Raw genomic sequence first — 27,558 nt, 5'->3', positions numbered from 1 at the left:
GAAATAATTAAGACAAAATGAGACCCACCAGAAAGTCTTAGTCTGAGCTGACTGTCTTCAGCACTCTTAGAAAGATTCAGCACTGTAGGCGGTGCTTCTCAAACTGGATCCAGTAAATCCCTGTGAAAAAGTCCATTTTCCCCTCTACCAATTTACAGTGAGAAACTCTGTGAGTAACTCAAATGTCCACGGATCAGGCAGGATGAATCCTGTCCTCTGTGTCTGGAAGTAAACACACCCAGACAAAATACAAGCCTCTCATCAGGAGGTGCATTCTCCTCTAAAACCTGTGCCACACCAGTGCTCCCTTCCCCTCTTAATCCATTCACAATGATAAAACAATTCCCTTTAATCTCTCACAGAAATGGCAAGCAGATACACCTTAGCACGTTGTTTCTTTTTGTGCCTACAGTCATGCAGCCATTTCTCTGCTGGATCCAGCCATGTCTGGGTGTCTTGTGTTGAAACCTCCTACTTCATGGTATTTTGACATAAATGGGATAATATTTAGCCCTGGCTCCATAAAGTAATGTGGAAGGCATTTGGCAGTGTTCCTAAATTCTTGCTGTTTAAACATGAGGAAGCAGATCACTTCTGCATACCAGCACTAATTTATAGAAACTAAAGGCCATGAGGAATCCTTCCCTTTAAACTAAGCAGGCTCTGCAAGAGAGTTTCTGCATTCCCAGTTACATACTTGAGCCCAATCACCCTCATGCAGTGAAGGAAGCCACCAACCTGTCCAATACAGCAGTTAAAAGTTGTGTAAAACATTCCCTCTTCTTTCCTGAAGTCCTTCACAAAGGCTACTGAAAGTACACTCCTCTGCATTTCTCTGTGCTGAGTGTTTTAAATTATTCTAGGTAACTTTACAAAGTCTCAGAGCTTATTTTAATGCCTCTCAATTTTTCTTCCAATCCAAAGAACACAACCTTAGTGTGTCTTCAGGCAGCAGCTGCATATTCACAATGGGAGAGACTTGGCAGCAGAGAAAAATTACACAGGTGCCACTCTACCACCTCATTATGAGAACACCTGAACCTAATTCATTTTTAACAGGCCTATGGCATCCTACTTCCCCTCAACAGCAGATTACTGTGTAGTTAGAAGATTTGTGGTGACACTGTGTCAGCAGAGACCCTAAATTCCTGGAGAAGCAGATTTAAACTTCTGGGAGAACTCTTCCAGCACCTCCATTAGTTTCTCTTCATCCTCTGGTGGACTGTGGGTGTATGCTAGGGGTAAGTGTGTAGGGACTGGTTGCCTGTCTGGAAGAAAAAGGGAGAAAAAAAATCTTACAGGTACATTTAACTCTCTCATAGCAGAAAGGAGGTTTTCTGATAGACTCTGTACTGCCCAAACATACCTCATGGTCTTGAAGCCAGGAAAATTAACCTTCTAGGTAACTGCAAATAATGCTAATTAAGCTTATCTTCTAAACCAAAAATTAAACCAATTCAATCTGTATTTTGGAGCTGGAGTGATTTTTCTGTAGCACAATATGACCTGGACTGTGCAGCAAGCCCCCATTTGCAGCTGGGGACAGTTTAGGAAAAGGAAGGCTTCCCTGTGGGGTTATGCCTGTCACCAGTGCAGCACCCACAGGCAAACAGCAATAACTGGAGTTCGTTGCTGCAGGCAGAGGATGATCTTGCACTTGAAACATTTTTCCTTGTCTCCTGGATAATCCTTTTAGTACTGTACAAATCTCCAGCTGGGACTTTGTAGTTAGGATTATTTTCAATAAATAATGCTTAAAATGCTTACTTTCATCCTTAGAAACAATGGTTAAATTCTAAATGCAAAGGAACTTGAGCTTATTGCTCAGTCACCATAAGTGACACGTATCCAACTAAGTTTGCTCAGTTTGATGCTTTGCTTTGTTTTCCAAATCTCATGCCTGTCACTCACTCTGTAAATACAGCTGTTACCACCATCCACTCTAAGGGATCCTCCCCTCCAAAAACATGGTGTCTAGAGCCTGGGAGCCTCATGACAATGCTGTCAGGTGTCTGTGGAACAACAGAGCACTGGTGCAGCACTGTTAAATCTACTTAGCAAGCCCAACTTCCACAGCAGCCAGCTGAGACAAAAAGAACAAGCTGCTGCAACCCTGGGAAGCAGATTTCCCTGAAAACCTATCAGGCTGCTACTGGGCTTCCCAAGAGAGCAGAGGTATTTGCTCTCTTAAGAGCAAATGTTTACCTGACTGCACACACCACATAACATGGAAAACTGAGGAGAGAGAGAGAGGAATGTTCCATTCTCCATCACTGAATACAAACAGCTTCCCACCTAGCCATAGTGCTTCCAGTAGCCTGTGCTAAAGTTTGGGAACTAGGTATGAAAGCCAAGTTCAGCATCACAGAGAAGATGCTTCTAGCCTTTGGAACGCAGGTCTCTGTTTCTATATATTTTAGCAGATGCAGAGAATTCTGGTAGTACTAGTCATGTTCTCACTTCATTATTTTCTCAGGTTTAAAAAAAAAAAAGGTGGCTTTGGTTTGCTCTCAGAGGGAACAGAAGAGAATGCAGAAAATGGAGGGGAACTGTGAATGATTTGGAAAATGGCTGCCTAGGATCAGAAGTGTGGGGTTTTTAGCAAAGTGCTCCTGCACCCCAAGTCCTTCACTGAAAGGGCCTGAAGAGTGCCCAAGCTAAGCTGTGGCTTCCAAAAGGTCATAGAAGTAAGAAATAACTGACTTCACCACTATTTGGTAAGCACAAGACATACACAAGACACAGAACTTCTCTTGCAGCTTTAAGATCAGTCATACCAGGACCAAAGCTCTCCAAAGTCAGTCACTTTAGCTAAAGAGGCAGGGCGTGTTCCCTGTTTATCAAAGCTGGGGGTAGAAAAAGGCCAAAGGGAAGAGCCTGGTGAAATTATGAAAGAAACAGAAAGAACTGAGCAGAAGCATTAGGACCAGAAGAAAGTGATTGGAGTAAAAGAAAGGCAAAGCCTGGTTCTACTAAGAAGGCTGACCAGCTGAGATGTGGGGTTTCCACATGCATCGGACGCTGACATGAAAACTGTTCATTTTAGTATCTGTCAGCCAACCCTGTGTGACTGTCTGTGGGACAGAAGGAACAAAGTCAACCCAAATGCAGACAAGTCTGAGCTTCCTGCATTCTCCATATAGCAATTCAGTGAACCAGGATTTGATTGCCACATCCAACAGAAGCACTAAGCTTCTGTAAGAAATTACCCTGAGCTTTCTCTTTCTGGACTGACCTGCATCACCACTGAGGCATCCTTGCTTCCAGCTGCTCCTACAAAGATGCCTGTCATTCTCCTGGGAGAAAAGAAAGGCTCTGCCCTACTTTTCCATTCCCTAAGCTCAGTGCCAAAAATGCCACTGTGCTCAAGTCTTTGCCCAGTGTTAGAGAAAGGGGGAACTGGCAGTTTTAGCCAGCATGGAACAATAGGAAGAAGAACCTGTCAAAGCAGAGCCAACTCCCAGTGCTCTGTGAGAAAGATGCTCATTTCCTAGCATCATAAAAGCTGCTGTTTGACTGCTGTGATTCACCTTCCCTTGGCACAGTCCTACATGCAGCCATTTTCATTACAAAAATCCCCAACCCTCCCTAAAGAAATGCTTTGAAGTCTCTATCAGCTACTTTAGAGGACAAAAGCAGGAATATAACAATTTAACACAATGCTCACACAAACATTTAGACTTGAAACAACTTTGAGGAATGCTTTTATCCTTTGCACAAGCTGCCTTTATCCCCTGCCTGGCCAGAGAGGGATCCTGAGCTCAGGCAGGCTGGGGATCTCCAGTGTGTGCACTGTGGGACACTGCTCCTTACCTTGGAAGAACAAGCCACTGGGCAGGTTCGTTGCTTCAGCTGACACCGCCAACCACAGGACGGTGTCGGCTCCCTGGGCCTCCGTGCGCAGAGAGTTCTTCATCCTCTCGTAGAAATCCGGCATGGATGACCTCACAGCTGGAAAGGGTAACAATGGAATGCTGGCCTGCCATGCAAGGCTTTCTTGACACAAACAAAAAAAACCCCAAACAACAAAACAAAATACCCCCACCATACCAGCTTCAAATTGCCATTTTTTGTGTAGGAAGGAGAAGAGGCATCTCTGGAGCTTATGGAAGAAAATGAGTATTTCCCCCTATCTGGGAATTGGATGGCTTGTGGAAGAATAGCACTAAGCCACCAGATGATCCACCACTTGTTTGTTTGGGCCAAATTACAGGGACAAAACTGACAACAGGATCTGTAAGAGGTTCCTCTGCCAATTCCACTCTAAACTATAAAGATGAAAAACACGAGGAAAACAGAAATTCCAAAAAGCAGTATTGTAATGGGATTTTTAGCTCTTCTTTTCTCACCAGTTTTAGGAAATCAGTTGCAGCACTGTATTTAAAAATTGCTTACTTGCTGTCTAAACTCTGGTTTCATTTTATTTTGTCCAACAGATGGTGACTGTGGGCCCATCCAATGTAGGTGTTTATTTTGGGGGGTTGGAGAGTCTTTGAACTTTAAGGTGGGGTAACTTTACGGTTCATTAAGTTTGAAATCTGCAAAGGAAGTGCAAAAATAAATGTATTTTAAAGAAAAAGAAATACCAGGATATTTAGTTGGAAAGGGCTGTTTTCAAGCATAGACAGGGTAAATGCTTCTGTTGTCAGAAGCAAATTTTGGAAACTGCATCCCTATAAAAGACCTAGAGATGTAACTGCTATTCTGCATCCCAGCCTTGGGCACTGGGGACTGGAAACATTGGGGAATGCAACATGCATAGTGTATGACTGATACTGGCCCACCTGCTCAGAAGCAGTCACTGAAGAACAGCTGCAGCTCAGACAAAGACAAAACTGCTTCTCAATAGCAGTAAATGTTTAGAGGAAGAGCAGAGGGCTTGCACAGTGGTGCATTCTCCTACATGCCCTCACAAATTCCCAGTGTCTGCGCATTGGTACTTACAGAGGCAGAAGGTCCATCTGTGTGTTTAACAGTTCCACTACAAATGCAATTTAAAGGTTACCTTAAAGAACTGTGTCTCTGCTGTGCATTTGTGCAGGGCTGGAAGCATTCACTGCCCATTATTATTCTCTAGCTATACACAGCTAGCAGACACTGTGCAGAATAGAGCCACCAAGGGGATAGAAAACTACTTCAAGCACCAGCTTGGAGAAAAGAAATTACTGCACTTGTTGGAAAAATATACTAGGAAGTTTCATTTCTCTTTGCTTTTAAACTAATCCTGAAAAGAAAAAATATCGTCAGAGTGTGAAGCAGATGTTACCTGGGGTGTCTGCCCAGCCGGGGTGCATCACAGAGAAATGGATATTTCTGTGAGCCTTTGCCCACTGTTCTGTCAGGACAACTTGCTGTCTCTAGGATAGAGCAGTAAGAGCCACACTAGCACCACGTTCAACAGCCTGTCCACCAAATTAGTTCCCAGGGAAATAAACTACATCAAATGTGCCATAAATACCAGAGCATTTATGGACAGCAGAAATATACCCTTGCTCATCCTGGCTGGATTTACTGGATAATTTCAACAGAGACTTCCACAGTCATTGCCATCCATACCCTGGCTACAAATTTACTTTTAAAGCAGCTGCACTGCTTTTACTGACCATGTCTATTTGCTGCAGACTGTGGGCAAGAACTAAGCAGGCAGACAGGGTTCATCAGCTAAAGACAGTGTTCCCCCTTGGGACTTCTCTCATATAAAATCGAAGTCTAGCCATGCTCTCCTCCACGCAAGATGTATGCACTCCTAAGGGCATGCCATCATACTCCTGAAGATTACTGCCTGTGCATCTGCATGTGGGGAAAGCAACAGTGACCAACAGGCTTGTTGCAAAGCAGATGGTATGAGCTGCCTAGCAAAGAAGGGCTGGGTTTTGTTTTCAATCCCAGGGGCTGTACCTTGTTCTGTGCATACACCATGGTTCCATCAAATGGCCCACTTTCCGACTGCAAGTCAGATACATTTAGTTTTTGAACTAGCATGCCCCCAGAAGAGACAGTGATCTGTAATGAAATGAATGAAAAAAAAACAAATGAAAAGCAAAACCAGGAACTCCCCACAGATGCACTCATGCATGCAGTGTAGTCTTCAGGCCATAGCTGGAAGTCCCTATGGAGCAGGATTCCTCTGCATACTCTTTGCATTATGCTTATGCTCAGGAGCAGAGCATACCTAGAGATGAGATGATAGATACATAACATTTTTGAGAAGGGATTTTCATTCAAAGTGATGTTGATTCATTTCAGGAATTTTGTGCTTCTTCCTTTTGGAAAGTAATGGGGAGAAGGAAAATAGCAGAATAGCACTATTTGTAGTTTGTATGTTTAGCACTTACCAAAGCTAATTAGAAGTCATACAAAACTTGGGAAATTTCATTTTTAAAAATGTACCTGCTGTCTTATTTTACACCAAGATCTGTAAAGTTCTTTTAAGCCTGTACTCCTGTTGTACATATTTTGCACTCTGCTGCAGGAGCTGACTTGCCCTAGGGAATCTAAGAGGGTAAGTTCCCAAATGAAGTATTTTACTCTGATTTCCAATGAAGGGTTGAGAGCAGCAGGCAGGAGCTTTGCCTTAGACCAGGAGATTTTTGTTAGCAAAATCCAAGAGGATTTTAGAGATCCTTACAGCATTGTAAGTAATCCTGCATTGCTAGCACAGTCAGAGAACGGCTGTTACAAGCCAGAAGGTAAAAATAGTAAAACATCCCTTTTAAACAGCATCACAGACTCACCACTCTGGCATCAGCTGCCTTTTCCAGGAGGGGCACCAGGGCAGTTGTCATGATGTATGTACCTAAAAGACAGACAAGCACCAACATTAACTTCTCCTTTTAAAAAAGCTTTCTTCTCTCTCTACCCTCCTTAACAACCCAAAACCCAAAGTCTCTTTACCTGTGAAATCTGATCTGAATTTGACAATGATTTTTTCTTGCTGCTTCATCTGCAGTGTGCCAGCTCAATTTGTAGTGGTTCACATTGCCATATACTTAGCAAAAGGCATATATTATTTTACAGATTTTCATGTTTGTTCTACCTATAGAGAAAACTGCTCCCTACATTCATCTGTGATAATCTGAAGGCAAAATAGCTCAGATATGGAATTCCTTGGGTAGGGGAAGGTGATTCCAGTGAAGAAATGGAGAATGCATTTCCCCTACAAGTCTGAAATATACACACAGACCTAAGCTGGGTCATGAACAAGAAAAGGAAACTGTACTTCATACTTACAGTTCTTAGGGCACTGCATATACACTTAAGATTTGTCCATTCTTCCCTTCTCACTATGAAATCACTCAGAGTACACTGACACTTTTTGTGTTGCACACAAAACCCACCCCTTAAATCCCCAGCATGACCATTATGGAAGATAAGGAATCCTTGGGGGAAAAAATATTAATGTTGCCTGCCCGAGGCTGAGCTAAGATTACTTGGGGAAACTTAATTGTGTCCTTCCCTGCTTTTGATCATGTTCATGTAGCAAGGATTTTTACACACCACACAAATATATTCCATTACCAGCAAGTTTGTTATTACAAACACTGTCCAACTGTCAGTGTGTTTGACTGAGACACACAGACACACCTAGTGATGTTTCAGGCAATCAAGTGCAACACAGAAATAATTTTTTTGGTTTAAAATGTATTTTTTAAAAATTACATTTAATTCAAAATTAATTTAGCCCCATTTAGTCTAGTGCTTCTACATCTACTTCCTCTCATGTCTTTACAAATGGCTCTAGTTCAACAATCATACCAGTGATAAATGCATTTTTTTTTTCTTGAGCTACTGAAGCCATGTTTTTCACAAAGCATGAAGACTTCAGCATGTCTTTATAACCTCTCTTCCACACAGGCAATGAGATCACCCAGTTAAAATACAGCATGTTTATAAATACGGTACCAAAATCAAACATGTTACATGCCTAGTGAACAAACTGCGCAGTTCCCCTGTCAGTCACAGCATAATCAGAGGTATGTCCATACACACACAATATATTTAAAACCCTGGCAAACCAAACGAAGCAAGTGCACCGCAGATGAGCAAACGCAGCCTGTCTTCAGCAGAAAATGCGAGCAAAGGCAGTTGCCAGGGGATGACGAGAGCCCGGTCGCGTTCCCGGGTAGCGGCGGGGAGACTGAGCGGTGACATCATCGGTACAAGAACTCCCGCTGACGGCCAGGGGAGGCTGCCGCGATGTGGGGGAAAAATAAAATTTAAAAAAAAAAAAAAAAGCACTTCAGTATAAGCTGAGAGACTGGTTTTAATGCTGTTTGGCTGTGGATTCTTAAAAAAAGTAACATCACGTCTTGGTTAAATAAGCTGCCTCTCCTGAAGGCAGAGCTGCAATGCACCATCTCTGTCGATGCTCCATTTACTGTCCTGCAGATTAATTTACACTTTTAAAGGGCTTCATGTTGATTTGTTAATTTTAAAGAGCTGCAAAGATGAATGCACTAATGTTGCCTCATTAACAACCAAGCTTTGTTTTGTTTCCAGCCGAATAAGAGAAATGTTCAATGCCAAAAATCCTGCTTAGAGCAACTACAGCCTGTCAGAAGTTTATGTGCTTATTTAGAACCACAAACTAACTGCAAAGCCCACATCTCCTCTCTTCCTCAAGTTTATTAAGAATTCAGTAAATCCCACAACAAAAGCCAGAGCATTCCATCTTTCTGCCCCACAAGACCACTTGCTCATTTGCTTTGAGACAGAGCACAGAGCAGTTTTGATCACAGCTTCCTATGGCAAGCAACAGTATCTGAAAACACACACAGACACAATGCATCAGGAATTAAGGCTGCAGCATTTAATTTCTCCCACTGCTAAATATTTCACCAACTACTGTCTCCATATTAAGTGTTTGAACACAAACTCCTCATTCCTTTGACAAACATACTTGGGTGTTGCACATTCTTATTTGCCTGGGTTGGTCTGTCAGGCAAAACAGCCTGGAAATTTAGAACACTAATAGCAGAACAGATAAACTTTATCAGCAAGGTTAGAATACACCATCATCAACTAAAAGCTCCCTGTTTGTATCAGTGCAAAAGCTGGTCTGTAGTTTGATGGTGACATTCAAACATTGGGAGAATGCTCAGTATGGTCACTGCAGGGCCTGGCACAGCCGTGCACCTCACAGCAGCTACTTTGTCCAGCACAGCTGCATCACAGCAGGCACTAACACTGAAGTTAATTTCTGAGTAAAAGGGGAAGCAGCAAATGAAGGCATTGCCTGTCACCGTCCTTATGGGAAAAAAAAAAAAGAAAAAAAAAAGAAGGAAACTTTTCTTGTTAAAAAAAACAACTTTGCAATGAAAACCAAGACTGATTTGGTAGAAGAAACTACATTCATCTCTGCCCCTATGTAAGTAAATCAAGACAACATCCAAACTGTATGTCCTTTTGACAATACTTGATTATTAATAACAATGTACTGGATATCAGTATTTCCAAAACAAGCACTTGAGCATTCTAACACATTTACTTGATGCAAAAAAATTCTTGTCTGTTAAAGGAGAAATTTCCTCCCACAGAACTTAATTTAAAAAGATAAGGCATATCAAATGTGGTTAATGCTTAATTATCACTGTGTTCAAACTGTACAAATTGAGTTGTTTTGTTGATTTTTTAAATGGTTTAACACAAAAGTACATGAAAGGAAAGGCAACATTCAACAGTGCTGTGCCTTGCACTGAAAGCAGTAATTACTGGGTATCTGTTGAACATACAGCTAGTACTACCTGCATTGAGGACTGTGTGACAGGGGCCAGATTTGTGTATCACCATTTTCTGTCACTGGAAGGTACATTATCCACATGGCCTGAATGCTTGTCTCCTACTGAAAAAAATCAGTGAAATAAATGGTATACAACATTTCCCTTTGATGAGAAGTATTTGCTGTGACACAAAGGAGTCCAGCACAATGAATTTGGGAGTTTGCTCAGAAGCAGCAAGAATGCAGAAGAAGGTGAGCCCAGTCTATCACACCCATATACAGGATTTCATCTTGCCCTTACTGAACTCTGCCAAGGTGAAGAGTTGACTTGCAAAACCTACTGGAAAAGCTACTGCCCTGTTCTGTGTAATGAAATCTGACACAGTAGTGGCTGGCCATGTTTTCCCCACTCAAAAAGGCTCCTAGGATAGAAGTACAATTGATTTTAAAGATAAACAGTCTCTTAACATTAGTTTTCTTTGGAAAATCTTCTGTAGGCTTTATGCCTTGGAGCTGATCTCCCATAATAGGAAATCACATATAATGCAGAGTAATTAAAACTTTTCTATAGAGCAACACCATTACACACCATAAACTAACTTTATCATATGGTAAAGTAGACAGGGTGGGTTGCCAGTCTATGCATTAAACATGCTTGTTCCAGTAAAAGTAATGAGCATGGCATTTAATCAGAACATACTTTGTTCATGCACATTAAAGTTTAATGTTTACTTGAAAAATATAAAAACAAAACCCACCAAAAATATTGAATCACCATGCACTCCCTTGTGGTCTGTCTGGTAATTGTTCCACCTGTTCTGAGATCTTCCCAATTCAGTAGAGTAATCTGATATTGTGCTCTAACTAACAAATCAAATTTTTGACTCCATACAGTCAACTCCCCAGCCAACCTGGATAAGCACTAATTCAGTAGTTTCACAATCAAAGAATGAAATATTAATGACATATGTGTAGAAAATGAGGCACCGTGATGGAGATAAACATTTGATTCATATAGTAAGTTGGTTTTTTTTAAAAAGACCAAAAACTACAAAAATCAGCCTGACTGCTTCATAAACTCCTAAATAAAGTTCTGCTGCCTTTCCCATGACATGATGCAGAAGCTGAGGGGACTCTATGAAAGACACTTTTATTAGGTCTTGTGGAAAGGTAGCTCTGCATGTTCTTACAACAGTTATTCTACTGTGGTTCTCATGACATGAACAAAATGAAAGCTATCCTAATGCACAGGACAGCAGTCTCCAGTGTATTAAACACTGGCCTTTCTCACAGAAAACTGCAAGTCTTGCTGTACTAAAACATAAAAGTAATCAAAACACAGGATAGCCCTAACAGAAAATATAAACAAACACTGTGCATGCAGATTTCCAAACTGCTGGTGGTTTAAATCAGTCTGCCAGAACCTGGAAGACTCCTTAGGATTCACATAGTTCAGACTGAAAATTAATATGATATGACATAAAGTAAAAGTACACAAACATATACTCTGATTTGCTTTAAAATTTAATGTGACCCTAAAATCTGTATTTTATAAATCAACCTTGAAGAAAATTATGGTTTCAGCAGAAGTAACATTGTCAATCCACTACCTTCTTATAACATCAAATTAATTGATGATACAATTACTGTGGACCCAAATGTCTTGGTGGATTCCAGAATGCTTTTTGCTTGATGTTCTATCTGGCAATTAGTGGCACATTGCTGGTGAGGTTTTTGTCCTGCTAACATTGGAATAAGGGCAGGCAGCCAGCACCACACTAAGTGAAGTGCTTAATCTGCCTGAGCTCTGCAATATTATTAGGAAGTGTTATTTTAACTGTGAAAAATGTGGGAACAAAAAAAACCTAAACAAACAAACAAAAAACCCCAACACCACCAAAAATCTTTCACTGTACAGATTTCAATGGCTCATTCATCTGGTAGAAATCAGTTAAAAGGGCTTGCTCTTCTTGAGTGCAAGTAAAAACAAACCACAGAAACAAACAAACAAAACCACCCAACAAACAAAGTTCCATTCTTCATTGGCCTGATTATCTTTTCCTGCAGTTTATGCAGTTCCCAGTAAGAGACATCCCTGAGTCTCTTCTCCTGAGTAAGAGATCAGGAATGAAGATTACAGTGTGCTGTCTCCAAGGGCCAATTCCACTGCACTAGCAATAACTGAGAGTGCATGGGAAGAGGTAATGAACATGAAACACAAACTAAAGGTTTACATTTCCCACAAATGACAAAGCTCATCTCAATAAGGGCTCCTCTGTCTCCTGGGAACCAGGCTTCAGTACAGTTTCTGCATGTGCAATTATATTCAACCTTATCCTTTCACATACCACCTCTGATCCACAAGTCTCAAAGCTCTTTAGAAAGAAACCCAGAACCACAGCCTCCTTTTCACAGATGAGGTTGTCTTGCCAAAGATCAAGCACTGAACTTACAGCAGACTGACAGCTGATATTCAAGTTATTTGACTTCCAAGTGATTCAGAAGACCAGGCTGCCCTGGATTCAGTTAACACCAGTTAGAAACAGTTCATGTGTAGGGAAGAGACTGCCAAAGGCGAATCCAGGTCAGGCAGTTTGCCATAGATGGGCTATAGTGTCACTATGGCAGACAAACATCTTACTTCCTCTGGCTCTAACCCTTCTTGTACAGAGTGGAAGTATATGTCTATATATTATTAAAACATGAGAGCCCATTAGATTGAAGAAAAGATATGTACTGGCAGCATCATTTATCTCTCCGTGTGTTTTAGCATCCCCTTGCCTGGTAAGTAGCAATAAAAAAGTAACATATATGTCATTTTTCCATGTCAAGCAGGAAGATATATTGAGTAAATGCAAAGTGAGGTAGGCGATAAAACAGAGGAAAAAGGATTGTTTCAGCTAAATGCCTACTGTTTCAATAGGAACATGCTGCTTTTGCCTCTATTTCCTTATAAATGCTGAAGGTTTTTTCAAAATGACGGAATACCACCAGCTTTAATAGTCTTTGCTGGGAGTTATACAAAAAAAGTAAAATAAAACTAAATTTTAAAAGAGTTTTGACTCAGAAGTCTACAAGACTCAGCAGAAGAAATTATTGCTTGTTGCTGCCCAGCTCCTGGGTACAACCCTGAGTACATGGTCAGCCCACAAGAAGAAATATAAGGGCAACATCACACAAACTACAAGACAGAGAAAAAAATCTGCCCATCAGGACTGGCAGGTCTGCAGGAAATCTGCCCATGTTACCCCCAGTGAGTCGCTCAATTTGGTTTATTTTAAAGTGTGTTTCAATCAGCAAAGTGCTATTTCAGACTTGTGCCTGGCCAGTGCTCCCACATTAGAGTCCAAGTGTTCCATTCTGCTCTCTACATTCACTGAGCTCCAGCAATCAGACAACAGTTCTTGAGCCTCTAGCAGGGAAAGAAGGCAAGGTGTTTCATTTGACAGCAACAACAGAACCACAACAAGCCATGCAGCACTTGTGCCTCAGACTCACTGTAAGGGTACTACAGCACAGATGCAGCTGCCACCACCTGCCCAAAGCACTTTACAGTTTGAACTTGAATATTACACAAACCATACAAAGCCTTAACTATCAACTTGCATTTTACATTTTCATGAACTTTATCCATCTGCATATTCTGACAGCACCAGAGAGGACTATGCACCTCTTGTTTCACTAGCCACCCTCAATGAGCCAGTCAGCTGTGTTTTACATTAAGGGAATTTTACTTTTATTTCTGACCACTGTTATTTTTGTACATATTCATACAAGAGGACTTATGCAGTCATTTTTGTCCCATGTAGTCCAAGAAAAGATCAGGATGTTTCAAAAGTCAGATCATCAATTAGAACTGAACACTGACATCCATCATGCTCAAAAATGGACTAACAGATCAGTCAAGAGGAAAACATTCCTAGACTAGATTTAAAAGCTCCACAGCATTTCAGACACCTAAATGAGCAATTTTACAGCTTATAGAAATGTTAATCAGATATCTGATACAGAACTCAAAAACTGTGACGTGTGTATTTAAAGCATGTTATATTTTGGTCTTGCATTTTTAAATAGTTACAACCTACACGCTCCTTTACTAGACCAGAGATAGGAAAAGTATCCTACAAGGTAGGAAAAAAAGGGAAAGAACCATGGAAGGAACACCCTACATGTAAAGATTTGCAAAAGATATTGATATTATTCTACCTTGTTAGTCAAGTGAGAGACAACTGCGTATTTTCCAAACAAGCCCATGTCACCCTTCAGGCTTTAGCATTACTGGGGCAGAGAGGGGAATTTAGTTTGTTCTTTCAGACCACATCCAAATTTATAGCCAACCTATAGATATGGCGATATCCAGCCATATCTAATTTAGCCAGGATTTGCTCTGAAAACCTATAACCACAGATGGTTACTGAAAGAAATTAACTTCTCCCAAGAAAAACACACCCAAAGGCACCTAGTACTCAGGGAAATAACAGAGCATCTACTCTGACAGGTCTTTCTCCACACAATTTTCTCCTGTAGCTCCAGAAATTATGATTTATTACCCTATCCCCTTGACTTTGACAAAAAATCCTGTGGTTTGCAGCCTTGGTCCTTCATGTGTGTCTGGCCTGCAAGCACAGAGGCTTCCTGTTGCACTGCCAGCTTCTTCCAGCTCAACCAAGTCCCACCCTGTTCTAAAAGATCCAAAATTTAATCCTAATTTTTGTCTAGAGAGAACCAAACAACCCAGTCCTTGTCTGAACTCTGAACAAGTTGGACAACAGAGGATGATTTAACTCCTTAACCTTCTTATACAATCATGCAGCAAGTGATACACGAATGAGTAACGGAGATCTATAAGTAACATCCACTAAAGGTAATACAGGCATTTTCCTAGTTTGCTACAAATATAATTCAGCTTCCTCTGTGCAGCTGTATACCAATAGGAAGGCTGATTTACAGCTGGAAAAGCAGAATTTGCTGCTTCCACTTGTGTGATAAAATATAATTCAAGTGGTGCACCAGTACGGTTCCTCAGCACTTAATATCCTCAATGTCTGAAACTAAACCAAAATATGCTTATGTATTCAGACTGTTGTGTTTGTTTCACTCTGCTTCTCTACTGAAGAGCTGTACCTTTGCACATTGCTGGGTTTTTGTCTGAAAGACCACAAGAGGATAAAAACTAATTTAAGGTGAATAGATCCCTCAGGATAGAAGTTCTGGTACTTACACAGCCAAGGGAAATTTGATGGCAATATAAAACTCTTTTTGAATTTTTTGACCATGAGAAACAGAAGAATGTTAGCAGAAGAACAAGTCTGAACCAAATGAATCTCTGCCTTTATAATTTATTTAATTGTCAGTTTAATGTATTCAGACTTGCAGAAAAAATGAGCTGTACGCACAATAACAGCGAAGCACAAGACATTTATACAAAAATGTTAGTTTTCAAACAAAAAGAAGATTTAAGGAACCAACACAAGAAAAAGGCTAAGAATAAAGACCAACAATGGTTTCCAGGTTATACTAGTTCTATAAATGCCTTATCTTTATACACTAGGTTTTCCCAGTCCTCATTCCAGATAATGATGAACATGAGGAAAACACAGAATCAAAGCACCACGGTTCTTCCTTAATGTGTCACTTTTGAATATATTGAAGACAGTCTCTTGAGAAATCCACCTACCCTGCACGGAGGCAGAGGGAGAAGAGTGTCAGGACTGTTGGGTCGATGCAAGCACCATGTGTCTCTTTGCAAAAGGTGCAGCTTTCAGCCTTACAGATATTACCAGTGTCAGACACTCTTCTCTCTACTGGCTGGCTGTTTGCTCACCTCTTTTCCACAGCTTCTGGGGGCAAAGCTTCCACTTGGCTCGCCATTTTCCCGGCCCTTCCACATCTCCACTTTCCCTCATGACTCGCTTCCCATCCTTTGTCCCTATTACAGCAGTGCCACACAGTTCACACACAAAGCCCCTTTCACATGGAGCACCCAAGACTTGCCCATTGCTGCTCAATCCCTTGACTAGAGATTGCACCTGCTTGAGAGCATCCGGGGCACAGACTTCCTGCACAGTGCCTCTGTCACACACAACAGGTTCTGCAAGCCCACTCAAACATTTGAATGTCTCTTTAAACATCTGAACGTGTTCCAAGCTCCATCCAAACCCCAGACAAACAATTACTACAAAGAGCATCATTAGCAGCAATGCCCAGAATGAAGTTCCCCAGCAAAATTCAGAATCAACCCGCCATTTTTCCACTTCTGCTATGATAAATAAAGATGCTGATATCAGAACAACTGAAAAATGGAGAAATTACAAAATGACACTCTGAAGAAGCTGTAATATTTCTTCTTTTCCTTCCTGGCTCCATCCCTGGCATAGCAATGCTATGATCTCTCTTCGAGCAGGAATACATACCTCACGAACCCAGCTATAAAAACACACTTCTGTAAGCAAAATAAGCATGTTCCAGAAGAAAACCTTCAATACTCACCCAAAGTGTTTGTTGCAAAGTTTTTTTCAAGTCCATCTTCAGTTAACTCTCTGTTATTCACCATACATCCCGCATTGTTGATCTGCAAAAGAACTCCTTTAAACAAAAGCAATCAACACAAATATCTACAAGGAAATCCACACATATGAGCAGTCCATGCTAATTTGCTGTCTTCTGGAACTACAAAACAAAGCTACATACTGTAGCTTTTATTTGTTCAATAAAACATGAGAGCTGTGTGCAGCTAGCACAGTCTCTGACACATTTGTTTCTCTGCCTTACCTTCCAGAAGGAGCTCAGACTTTTCTTTCCCACTTCAAAAAAAGCTCTGCCCCTACACACCATCCTGCATGTTCTCTGGCACTCCTCAAAAGTTATTTCCTCTTTTTTATCAGATGTTCCTCATCTAGTAAGCACCAAAGGAGCTGCTCCAGGTGCCTCAGCTGTGGTTCAGCCCCCCCAAGCAAATTTTCACCGCTAAATAAATGGGGAACTGCACTGAGCCCCTTGCAAACCATGATGATTAACTGTTTAGTCTCTCCCTGGCTCTGTTTTAGTCATTGGAGTTTTTGCAAAAGTTTAATCTTTCAGAAGGTCTAGCTTTAAGAGGGACAATGTTATTAGCAATGAAAGTCAAAGAGAAAATGTATGGTGCCTCCAAAGTTGAGGCTATAAAATTAATGCTTTTCTCTTTTTCTGTAGCACATCTGTGTTAACTGAGAAGGGACAAGAGCAAGCAAACCATGGAGACTTCTGAAAAAAGCATTTAGAAAAAATTAAGGAGAGAATTGTGGGCCAAACTGTTAAGTCTACATGACCTGTCAGACAAATTCATAGGCTACACACTCCCAAAACAGATACACATGATTAAAGTACATGAACTTACCAACACATTTAATTTATGTTCATTTCGGAATTTTTCAGCAAACTTCCATATTTCCTTGGGATTAGATATATCCACAATATGCAAGAAGATGTTCTAAAGGAAAAGAAACTAAGTCACAATCAACAGGGAAAATGAAGAGAAATCCTGTTTAGGCCTGTCTAGGTGAAAAGCTATTTAAGTAGTATGAAAAAAACAGTGTCTCCAGAAGTCAACTAATACAGGCTAACATGCACAACTGCAAAATTTAATTCCAGTCCTTAAAACATGTTTAGTCATTATTCAGCTGCTTCTGAGACACAGATTTTTAATGCCAAAGTTATTAACAGAGAGTCCTACTTAAATAAATATATGTGACAGACAGGCATAACAGAAAACTAGAAAAATATTGCAAAGCGTGCAAAATTTCAGTTTAAACAATTTAGCAGCTTTCTCTTTGGCTGAACTTTCCAAGGAAATGTTCAAGGTCACAGCATTAGAGAATAATCTAAGTTGGAAGAGACCTCTGGAGGCTGCTTGGCAAACATGGAGATTCACCAGTCTGTCTGAGCCCCTTGCTCAGAGCATTTGATCACCCTCATGGTGAACACATTTTTCCTACTGTCTACTCAGAATTTTGTCCCTGTTCCAATCTGTGTCAGCTGCCTCTTGTCTTCCCACTGAAGACCTCCAAGAGAAGCATGGTAGTGCCTTCCCTACACACTCCCATCACATGGCTGTAGAACACAGCAAGACCCATCTGAGCCTTCTCAACGCTGAGCAAATTCAGCCTTCTCAGAGTCACTTCATCCATCACATGTCTCACCTCCCTAGTCACTCTCTGCTGGACTCACTCCAGGACATTGAGGACTTCCTCATCCTGGGGAGTCCAAAGCCAGGCACAGGACTCCTGCTGTGGTTTCACAAAGGATTAATCAAGAGGAAGAGCACTTCCCTCAGCCTGCTGGCTAGACTCATGTTCATACAGCCTGGGGTATGGCTGGCCTCCGTTGCCCCAGGACACTGCTCACAGAGGGACAACTTGTCACTCCCAGGTCCCTTTCTGCCATCTGCTTTCCAGCCAGCTAGGCAAAGACTGCACCTGTCACCTTCATTCTGTCATCTGTGCTCTTAAAAAGTCATCAGGTTCTGCCGTTGTATTGATTCATGAGGGAATCCACTAAAAATCATTAACAGATCAGCTCTGTACTGTTGATTGTTACTTTTAAGGCCACATGATCCGGACAGTTTCCCACCCACTTTTCATCCACCAGCTCAAACCACATCCCTCCAAACTGGATACAAGGATATCATAGCAAACCATGTAAAAAGCCTTGTCAAAGTTAAGGAGAGCACTGCTCCCCTCCTGTCCACAGGCAGAGTCATGTCACCAAAGAGATCAGGGAGAGAATCAGAAGGATAACAGATAGAGAACTTGTGGGCTGAGATAAAGATAGATTAATAGAGAAAGCAAAAGCCACAGACAAGCAAAAATGCCCCAAGCCTATGAGCATACCACCCTGAGAAAACCCAATCTTGTCTGATCTCAGAAACTAATCGGGGTTGGGCCTGGATAGTACTTGGATGGGAAACTGCCTGAGAATACCAGGCACTTTAGACTTTTTACAAGGAATTAACTGACTACCTCCCATGGACAGGCAGGTGTTCAGCCATGTCCCAGAGAGCAAGGCTCCATCACACATAATAGTTACTTGGGAAGCCACCAGCCCAAACATCTCACCATTCCTTTTTCCTTCCCCCAGCTTCCTTTACTGAGCATGATATCATATGGTGTGAAATATCCCTTTGGTCAGTTAGTCAACCTGTCCTGGCTGTGTCTCCTCACAAGCTCCCATGCAATCCCAACTTCTTCTCCAGCGTGGCAGTACAAAAAGTAGAAAAGGCCGTGGCTCTATGTAAGCCCTGTTCAGCAATTGCAAAAGCACCTCTGTATTATCAACCCTGTGTGCAGCACAAATCTTAAACACAGACACAAGTCACTGTGAAGAAAATAAACCCTATTCCAGCCAAAACCAGTACAATGAGCAAGGGTATACATCCACTCCAGCACTCTAGTCATGCCAACTATTTCTGCCTAATCCCAGTGAGATCCCAGCTCTGCAGTCTTGCATGTATTCCTGTGTTTCCTGTGTTTTGTGTACTCATGAACAAGTATCTGAAATGGGCTCCCAGACATGCTGCTTTCTCATGAAAACTGTGAGAGCTTCCTCCATTTCGCTGTCCCCTAGACACTCACTGCTCCCATGACTCTTCTACTCTTCTGGGTTTGGTCACTACAAACCAATGAAACCCCTTTAAAGCCTCCTCAGTAGGCTTAGCAAACCTGCTGGCAAAGACACTCTTGCTCTAATACATCATTGCTCCTCAGCTAAGCTCATTTAACAGAGAAGGTCCAAGAAGCCATGGAAGCTAAGGCCAAAGTGGCACCAGCTGACCATTCAGGTGTTGATCTGCAGGGCATATATGCTTCTACCCAAGCCCTTCCCTTTCACTGTGTGGATTTAGGAGACCACTGCTAGGGCTTCCATGCCCTTGGCTCTCTAAACACTCTCAGTGAACTCCAGGTTACCCCTCACAATGTCATGGGTGCCCATGTGGCTGGGCAACAAGAGGTACCAGGCCAAGGTCCAGAGCAGCCCCAGCAGACTCTCTGCAGTACCTTACATCTGAGCTCCCAGCAAGAGACAAACCTCTCAAGTCATCAAGCCAAGACTGCAGGCGGGTGCCTGCATCCCCCACAGGAAGGAGCCTTCAGCCATAATCACCCACGACTTCCTCCCACTGTCAACAACTGTTCAGGATCATCTGTCTCCAACACCTCCCCTGACAGAGCCTGTTCTTCCTCATCTGTTACCATGGCACTATACCTATCCTATAAATGCACATCTGCAGGCAGAGAGGGAGCTGCCTTCTGTTGCCAGCATTCACAAGCTTTAATTCCTCCCCATCTTAGAAGTCTCTATCCACTACTTATTCAAATGCAGCTTCTAGCTGTCCCTCCTTCCATGCAATGTGCTCTTCTACTCTCTGCAGAGACCCTGTCAATCTCCTGTTCCTATTCCCTGTGGTTCTGCAGCCTGCTCATCTCCTGCTGTCACATCACCTGGCAGCTCAGCACCCTGAGGACAGCAGAATCCAACACATGAAGCCACCATCACGTGCTGCCCCAGGCTCAGGGAAAAGTCCCAGTCACACCCTGCAATCCAACATCTGCCACATTATCCCTCTGGAGCTCTGTCCAGGCTAGTGTCCCGTGTGCCAGGCACAGTTGCTCCAGCCAGGGTGGTAAAGCCTGCTTTCAGGAGCAGCACTGCACCCACTGCAGCTGCCTCAGAGTGCTGGGTGCCTTCTGCATCCCCTTGCATGCTAACTGCTGCATGAACTGCTAAACCCTTGTCAGTCACTCCACGTCACAATGCTCTTGCAAATGTTGTGCAATATTATGCCCAGCAATGTGGATGCAATAGGAAAAAAAAATTTAAAAAGGGTTGACATAAAGCAAAGTTATCATTTTCTAAACCACTAAAGCTAGAAATAATTCCTCCCTCCAAAACATCAAAAGCCTTTTACTGTTTGCTACAGACAATTCTTTTGCTTTTTGGAGATTTGTGCTCTACACAGCACAAGCACAGTGGCATTTACCAGCATACAAAGGCACATCAACTCCTACTCTTCTCCTAGACAACACTTAGTCTCAAAGACACACCACAGATAGTCTTGTGACGTATGCCAGGAAAAGGCAGTTTTAAAATAATTATGCAGAGGATGTGTTCTCTTGCAAAACAACAAATAATCATTAAAGGGCCTCCTCTCTTTCCAAGTTGTTTCTTTAAATACTCATTATACAAGCAAACAAGAAAAGTGAAGAAGCTGAAGAAATGATATGGCATTATTCCCTGCCTGCAATCCTGCTTCCCTGAAGATAAAAAAGCACATGACTTTCTCTCTAGTCAGTTGATTTCAGCTCCTTAGTTGAGTTTGAATCAGAATTTTCTCATTGCAATAATGTGCTCTAGGATGACCCTGCTTGATCAAGGAGATTGGACCAGATGATCCACTGTGGTTCCTTCCAACCATATCAATTTTGTGAATAATTTCTGACCAAAAATTTGACACTGCTCTACTGGTTCAAGCTAGATACCTCTTTAACTTCCTACTTTTGAAACTATTACCATTATCTACTGGTACAGAAGAAGTAAAGGTTTTTGGGCAGATGTTCAGTATTGCAAGGGATTTCAGAGATTGAAAAAGATCTAAATCAATGCTTATCTGCTGAAGACTGTCATATTGACTCAGGAAAGGGATATTCAGATCTGTTCCCTAAAAAAGTCCTCAATAGTAGCAAAGCCATTTTCAAAGCAAACCTAATCTCTGTGACTTGATCTATTTTAACAAATTAGGAGAACTTGCCAGCTCCCAGATCTAGGGCCAGGTGACTGCCAAATAACTCCATTTCAGCACTGCACTCCAGCATGTACTGTGGAAGATGGAAAAAATCTTTGGTGTATACTATAACAGGATCTTCATCCAAATTATCAGGAAGAGCAAATTCAGCCTGGATACAGCCTGTCAAGTTGCAGATAAAGCATTTTATTATCTCTCTGTATTGCTTCTGAATGAGCACTTATAAAGAAGGATATTCTTGTGGACTCCTTATTAAAATGCTCTTCCCAGTGCAGTCACGTGTCCCACAGGGCCCCTTGTACAGCTCATCTAACACTTCAGTGAGAGCTGCTCTTTGCACAAGTGCCCTGTCCCCAGGGTCACAAACAAGTCCTGCAGTGCCCTCACACTCCCCCATGACTACAGAAATGACAGGTCTGCAGCCTACCAAAAAGTGGAAATTCAGTAATTATGCTGCCTTTAGAGGGAGAATATTATTTGCCTCAAGTGTTTTTCATCAGGTGACAGAAGGCAGAACATGCAGGAACCTTCAGAGGTCAAACTCACCTCTCTTCCCAGGCAGCCTGACTGCAGTTAGAGAAGGAGGCAACACAGATAATCACCAGCCTTACTATAGCCATGGGATTACACAGCTATAGACAGTTGGAAAGTGTTTATTTCTACATAAGGACTGATCTAATTCACCTCCATTAAAGAACTGAAGAGTAATGCTAGCTGTCACACTAGGGAGCTGAAATCAAAGAGCAGAAATTTAGTCAATATGACATTTCTAAGCATAAAAAACTCTCCAGAATTTCTGATCCACATTAAAACCTATTACTGGAATCAAAATACAGTGTACAAGAGCCAAGTCATTATTTAAAATGAAGACAGGTCTCCATCCATGTGCTCTATGTTAACCCTGGTAGGTAGCTCAGCCCCATACAACCCTATTTACTCACTCCATTCCCAGTGGAAATGGGGAGACAAGCACAAGGACAAAACAGGCAGAACTTGTGGGCTGAGATAAAGACATTAATAAGTGAAGCAGAACTGTGTGTGCAAACAAAATAAAACAAGGAATTAATTCACTATTTCTTATTCTCAGGCAGGCATCTAGCAATCCCCAGGAAAGCAGGACTTCATCCCACACCACAGTGATTTGGAAAGCCAAATACCAGATCTGTGAATGCCACCTTTTGCTCCTTCTTCCTCCCAGCTTTTACTGCTGAGCAAGATGTCCTATGGTCAGAGGTGTCCCTTTGGTCAGCTGGAGTCAGCTGTCCCAGTGTGTCCTCTCCTTATCTTCTTGTGCATCCCAGCCTGCTCGCCTGGTGGGGCAGTGTAAGAATAAGAACAGGCTGTGATGCTGTGTGAGCACCATTCAGCAATAACTAAACTGTGGATTGTCAACACTGGTTTGGTCACAAATCCAAAGCATAGCACCAGTGGAACTGCTGGAAGGGAGATTAACTCTATCCCAGCCAAAACCAGGGCACCAAGTAAGAAAGATAATGACTAGCGAACTCCATAAGCACACCCTCCTGAACAATTAATGAAAGCAACAGTGACAAATATAGAGGTGGACTGTACAGTGATATATACAGAAACAAAAAGAATGTCTAACAGAGGGAAGGAAGAGGTACTATAAGAAAAGGAAATGAAAAGGCATGTAGAGCACGGAATTAGTACCACACACAGGACTTCACAGAGCAGCCAACCTTAGCAAATCAAGAGCATGTTATTCAGAGACATAAAACCTTCAGCTCCAATGCTGTAGACTCATAAATGTTGTTGCAATAGTGTTGCAATGCATTAACTTTTAAAAGCCTGAGACACATAGTTAGGAATAGTAAGTAGGACATCAAAAAGCAAATCAACAAACAAACATTAAATAAAACAGCATGCTGCTGATGATGTTACTAATCACAGAATATGTCACCTAATGAAGTTAGGTGATTTAAATGGTTTGAAGTTAATCCCTTCAAATCATTTGAATTATAAACTGCTAGATGTTTCCATGTCTGTATGAAAATACTATTAAAAGCACAACATCAAGATGTTGAAGAGTATCTCATGGCCTCTGGGGTCTTTAATATTAACAACCTTTCTAAAAGTTAAAAAACAACTCACCTGATTGCCCGTTTCTGTCACTATTTCCTCTTTGGCAACTTCAGCCCGTTCCTTATTTCGGCAAACCAGATGAACCGTGCCACCTGGTGGATTGCAACAAGAAATGCATTAGATAATTAATTACTAACTGCATTTGGGTGAGACATCAGCATTTTAATTAGGTGAGATACTGGATATAAGAAAAACACTGGAATATTTCTGCTTGGCTTTGGTTCCTGTGAAGGCAGGCAGGGTCATCATGCAAGGAAAAGGCCACTGCACTCTAAGTACTGTGCTCAAACCATTTCTGTCAAGTCTGTACATCATGTTTAGTGGGTGAAATACCAGAGATAAATGGGAAATTGGAGCTAAGGCATCTGCAACATAGATGGTTTTTTTTAATATATGCTTTAGGAAGTTCAGTAAAGAGCTTGAACAATACAAGTGACTGGAATTGCTCTGCAGAAAGGAAATAAAAGTGCCAGATATCAGAATTCTCAACAGTGGGAGATAATACAAGGAGGACTACGGCCTCAAATGCAGCTTGGGAGGCTCAGGTCATTTGAATTATTTTTCATCAGAAAAATAATTTTCAGTAGTTTCTTCTCCATAGACAGGCTTTCTCAAGAGGATGCATAATTTGCATCCTTGTGGGTATCAAGCAGCAAGACACAGCAATGACTGGTTTGATCTACTGCTGCCAACAGCCCTGCTCCAAGTGAGAAGCTGGACAAGGTGACCTCTAGAGGTCTCTTCCAACCAGTTTTTCCATGAAAGGAGACACAAGGCAAGGCTCTTCTCAGAGACCTGGATACTTACCACAATCTCATCACTTAATCATATTAAAGAAAGCCTTCAAACACAAGATAAAAGTACAACTAGGCAACGTTTTGGGGTTTTTTTTGCATCACATATTCTCTGATTGTTACAAGTTATGTGTTAATTTCAGTGCTAGGAATACCTATGCTCCTTATTTTGCCTGTTTTAAAAGGTGTTTTAGGGACTGCTAGCAGTCCACCTATAGAAAGCTCAAAGAATTAATCCCTAATAGAAACATAATTAATCCATAATAGAAACAACTGTGTCGGGTCACGTTTTTTAGTATCCAAAACCCAAATGCAGAACACCAAGTCTACCTCTGGATGATACAGTCACACACTGCACAGCCCAGTCTGGGGTCTGATAATGAAACCTTTTGTCCACAGGAGAGATTTTTCCACTGAGCACCAGGAGATGGGGGAAGTTTAGGTGTGTCTGACACATTAGGAAATGAATTTAAATGTATTTTCTTTGGTAACGATTGAAACTATTTGAATGTAATACATGGGAATAGTCAGATTAGTTGGGAGAAGACTGTATCAAGCTGCAAGTGTCGCAGACATCTTTTTCACTAAAAATCCTTTCTTTAGGATTTTCTCTTCTGGGAAGCTGAGGTCTTAGAAAAAGAATGTAAACAATGGTTATCTGCTGCCATGGAATGCAACAGGTAGATTTTTGATTGGGCCATCTTGAATGTTTATAATTAATGGCCAATCAAGGACTGAGCTATCTCAGACAAAGTCCGAGAGAGCAAGCTTTTGTTATCATTCCTTTCTTTTCTATTCTTAGCTTAGCCAGGTTCTGAGGAAAGTTCATCCTTCTTTTTCTTTTTAGTATAGTTATAATGTAATATATATATAACAAAATAATAAATCAAGCCTTCTGAACATGGAGTCAACATTCTCATCTCTTGCCTCATTCAAAAACCCCTGTGAACACGGTCACACTGGAAGTGCAGTTCACAAGACACAGAGGAAAGCCCAAATCCAAATATCCATAAGACACCAATTCAGAGAAAAGCTGAACTCAGACTATATCAAGTGTCAGTTAGAAATATCTGAGTGCTTGAAGGTAAAGCCAACAGAGCCTGATTATTCCTCTGCTGAGTCAGAATTCCTTATTCACTTGTCATGGAGTACAAGAAGAGATTCAACTAGAAGCCTGAGCCCTAACAGCTGACATGGAGTTCCAAAGTGAGATGTTCAAGGATGGGACCAGGAAGTCATTTTAACTTCATGTGAACAGCAATGCCCATACAACACATCAGACACACAGTCTGAGCCCGAGGTTGTTCCGCTAAACATGGTGACCAAATCCCAGAGATCCAGCCAGCTTTCCAACTTGCAAAACCTGGTAGAGATAGCCATTTGTGAGCAGAACAGTCACCTGACAAAGCAGTACTTACATAAAGTGATTATGTACAACAGCAGTGGTAGGAACCTGAAATCAATCACATGTTGGCACTGATGAAGACCTTAAACTCAAAGACTCTTTGATGCTAACAGTTTTGAATTAGTTTTGTTTAACTGAGTTGCCACTGTCCTTCATAAGATGGTTACAAAACCTAAGCACAACAAAGAGAGAAAAGAGCCACAAGCTCCTCCCCTTCATTCTACATGCCAAAACTCCTGTCACACTTGCACAACAGGAATTACTTTGTCAACTCTGTAAGGGATTAGGTTTATCCTTCAGCAGCAGCTAGGCCTAGTTTACACCATGTCCTTGTGTACAGATAGCAACATAAAAACATAATTACATGTAATCAGCCAAAGGGCACAAACTCCAGGGTATTATCATTAAAATCAAGAACAGTTACACTGGGGTTTTTAATGCTCTTCCATCTCATTTTTGTAAAGACAATTGTTTTCTTTCATCATATCATAGATTTGCAGATTCCTCAGTTCAAATTCAGCCAGGCTGCTACTTGTACCAAATTAACCTTAAACAGACACTGATCTGTCACCAACATCCTTAGATGCCAGTATAACACAGATAGTTTTGGCAAACATGCACTTGAAAAATAATTTGCAGCTCCTCTCCTTATCCCAGTTTTCACTGCACTGACTGGGCTTAAACCTCTAACCCACACTAAGACCCCTGTGAAATGATGCCACATCCCAGGGATTTGTGTTTGTGTGCAAGTGCTGGAAGGCTAAACCTGCCTTCCATCTTCTCTGTAAGCCTCCTGGGAGCCCCACGGCAGCCCTGCTCACCTCTCCTCGCTATCTCCTTGGCCGTGGCCTTGCCAATGCCACTGTTTGCTCCAGTGACCAGGAAGGATCTTCCAGCCACATCCACCTCCACATCAGCTGGGTTGAAGCGCTTGGAAGCAGACTCATAACCACCTCTGAACAAATCAAGAGACACCTGTGAGAAACTAGAAGCGAGCCCTTCCAAAACAAACACATGTGTGGGTGAAAAGCACTTTCATAGCTCAGCATCCAGTAATTGCCCTATTTACTCTCTGTACCCATGGGGCAAGCCATGAATACCAGTGACACTGCGAACAGCAATGTATCACAGAATCATTAAGGTTGGAAAAAAATCCTTAAGATCATGAAGTCCCACCATCAACCCACGTTCACCCACGGCCTCAAGTGCCGTATCCAGAGGTTGTTTTCAAGACTTCCAGGGATGGTGTCCGCATCACTTCCCCGGGCAGCCTGCCCCCGTGCTTTGCAATCAAAGCGTCAACTCGCGGGGGTGTTCGGCCGCCCCAGCCCACCCAGCCCCGACCTCGGCCCTCGGGGGGCGGCCGGAGCCCCAGGGCGGGCCGGGCCGGGCGGCCCTCAGCGAGCGGGGCTGGCATCCGCCCGCCTTCACGGGGGCGGGCAGCCGTCCATAAAACACCACATGAACACGGCCTCACCGCCGATAGACAGGAGCGGCCCGACCCGGGCGCTGCGCCCGCCCCACGCCGCCTCCCGGGCGGCCGCCGCCCATACCTCGTGTACTCCCGCAGCCCCTTCACGAACCACACGGTGTTGCGGTACCAGGACATGGCGCTGCTGCTGCCGCCACCCCCGCAGCCGGGACGGCCCCGCCTCTGCCTTACATAAAGCTCCCGGCCAGCCCGGCCGCGTTAGATAAGGGCTGAGGGGCGGCTCCCCTCGGCCCGGCCGCGTTAGATAAGGCCTGAGGGGCGGCTCCCCTC

At 42.3% G+C, this 27,558-nt stretch overlaps 1 protein-coding gene across 6 annotated transcripts; it reads right to left on the bottom strand.

Moving 5' to 3' along the window:
• Positions 1–905: 905 nt before the first annotated feature.
• Positions 906–27,417, bottom strand: DHRS12 (dehydrogenase/reductase 12). Of its 6 annotated transcripts, XM_054271997.1 has the most exons (10): positions 27,350–27,417; positions 26,618–26,751; positions 23,607–23,689; positions 17,094–17,186; positions 16,208–16,289; positions 6,735–6,796; positions 5,899–6,003; positions 5,267–5,357; positions 3,814–3,951; positions 906–1,268 (listed from the first exon to the last, which is right to left on the bottom strand). In XM_054271997.1, exons 1-10 carry the CDS (start codon positions 27,403–27,405, stop codon positions 1,141–1,143), a joined length of 972 nt encoding a protein of 323 aa, XP_054127972.1. In that variant the 5' UTR covers positions 27,406–27,417; the 3' UTR covers positions 906–1,140. The 6 variants fall into 6 exon arrangements, 5 of the variants coding, with proteins under 5 accessions (XP_054127972.1, XP_054127974.1, XP_054127977.1 ...); XM_054271999.1 differs by lacking the exon at positions 5,899–6,003; XM_054272000.1 differs by lacking the exon at positions 906–1,268 and having other exon boundaries at positions 3,859–4,538.
• Positions 27,418–27,558: the final 141 nt, after the last annotated feature.

The sequence above is a fragment of the Melozone crissalis genome, unplaced genomic scaffold (assembly GCF_028551555.1).
Source record: "Melozone crissalis strain CALT ecotype California unplaced genomic scaffold, PUWL_Pcris_2 ptg000013l_1, whole genome shotgun sequence".
Classification (NCBI taxonomy): Eukaryota; Metazoa; Chordata; class Aves; order Passeriformes; family Passerellidae; genus Melozone; species Melozone crissalis.
The sequence above is the reverse complement of the archived record's forward strand: the minus strand, read 5'-3'. Positions and strand labels throughout refer to the sequence as shown.

Excerpts from the sequence above, each read along its gene's own strand:
- DHRS12 (XM_054271997.1), bottom strand. The coding sequence starts at position 27,405 with ATGTCCTGGTACCGCAACACCGTGTGGTTCGTGAAGGGGCTGCGGGAG. Across the intron at positions 26,752-27,349 it reads GGGCTGCGGGAGTACACGAG|AGGTGGTTATGAGTCTGCTT; the intron begins GTATGGGCGGCG and ends TGATTTGTTCAG. Across the intron at positions 16,290-17,093 it reads AACATAAATTAAATGTGTTG|ATCAACAATGCGGGATGTAT; the intron begins GTAAGTTCATGT and ends GTTCTTTTGCAG.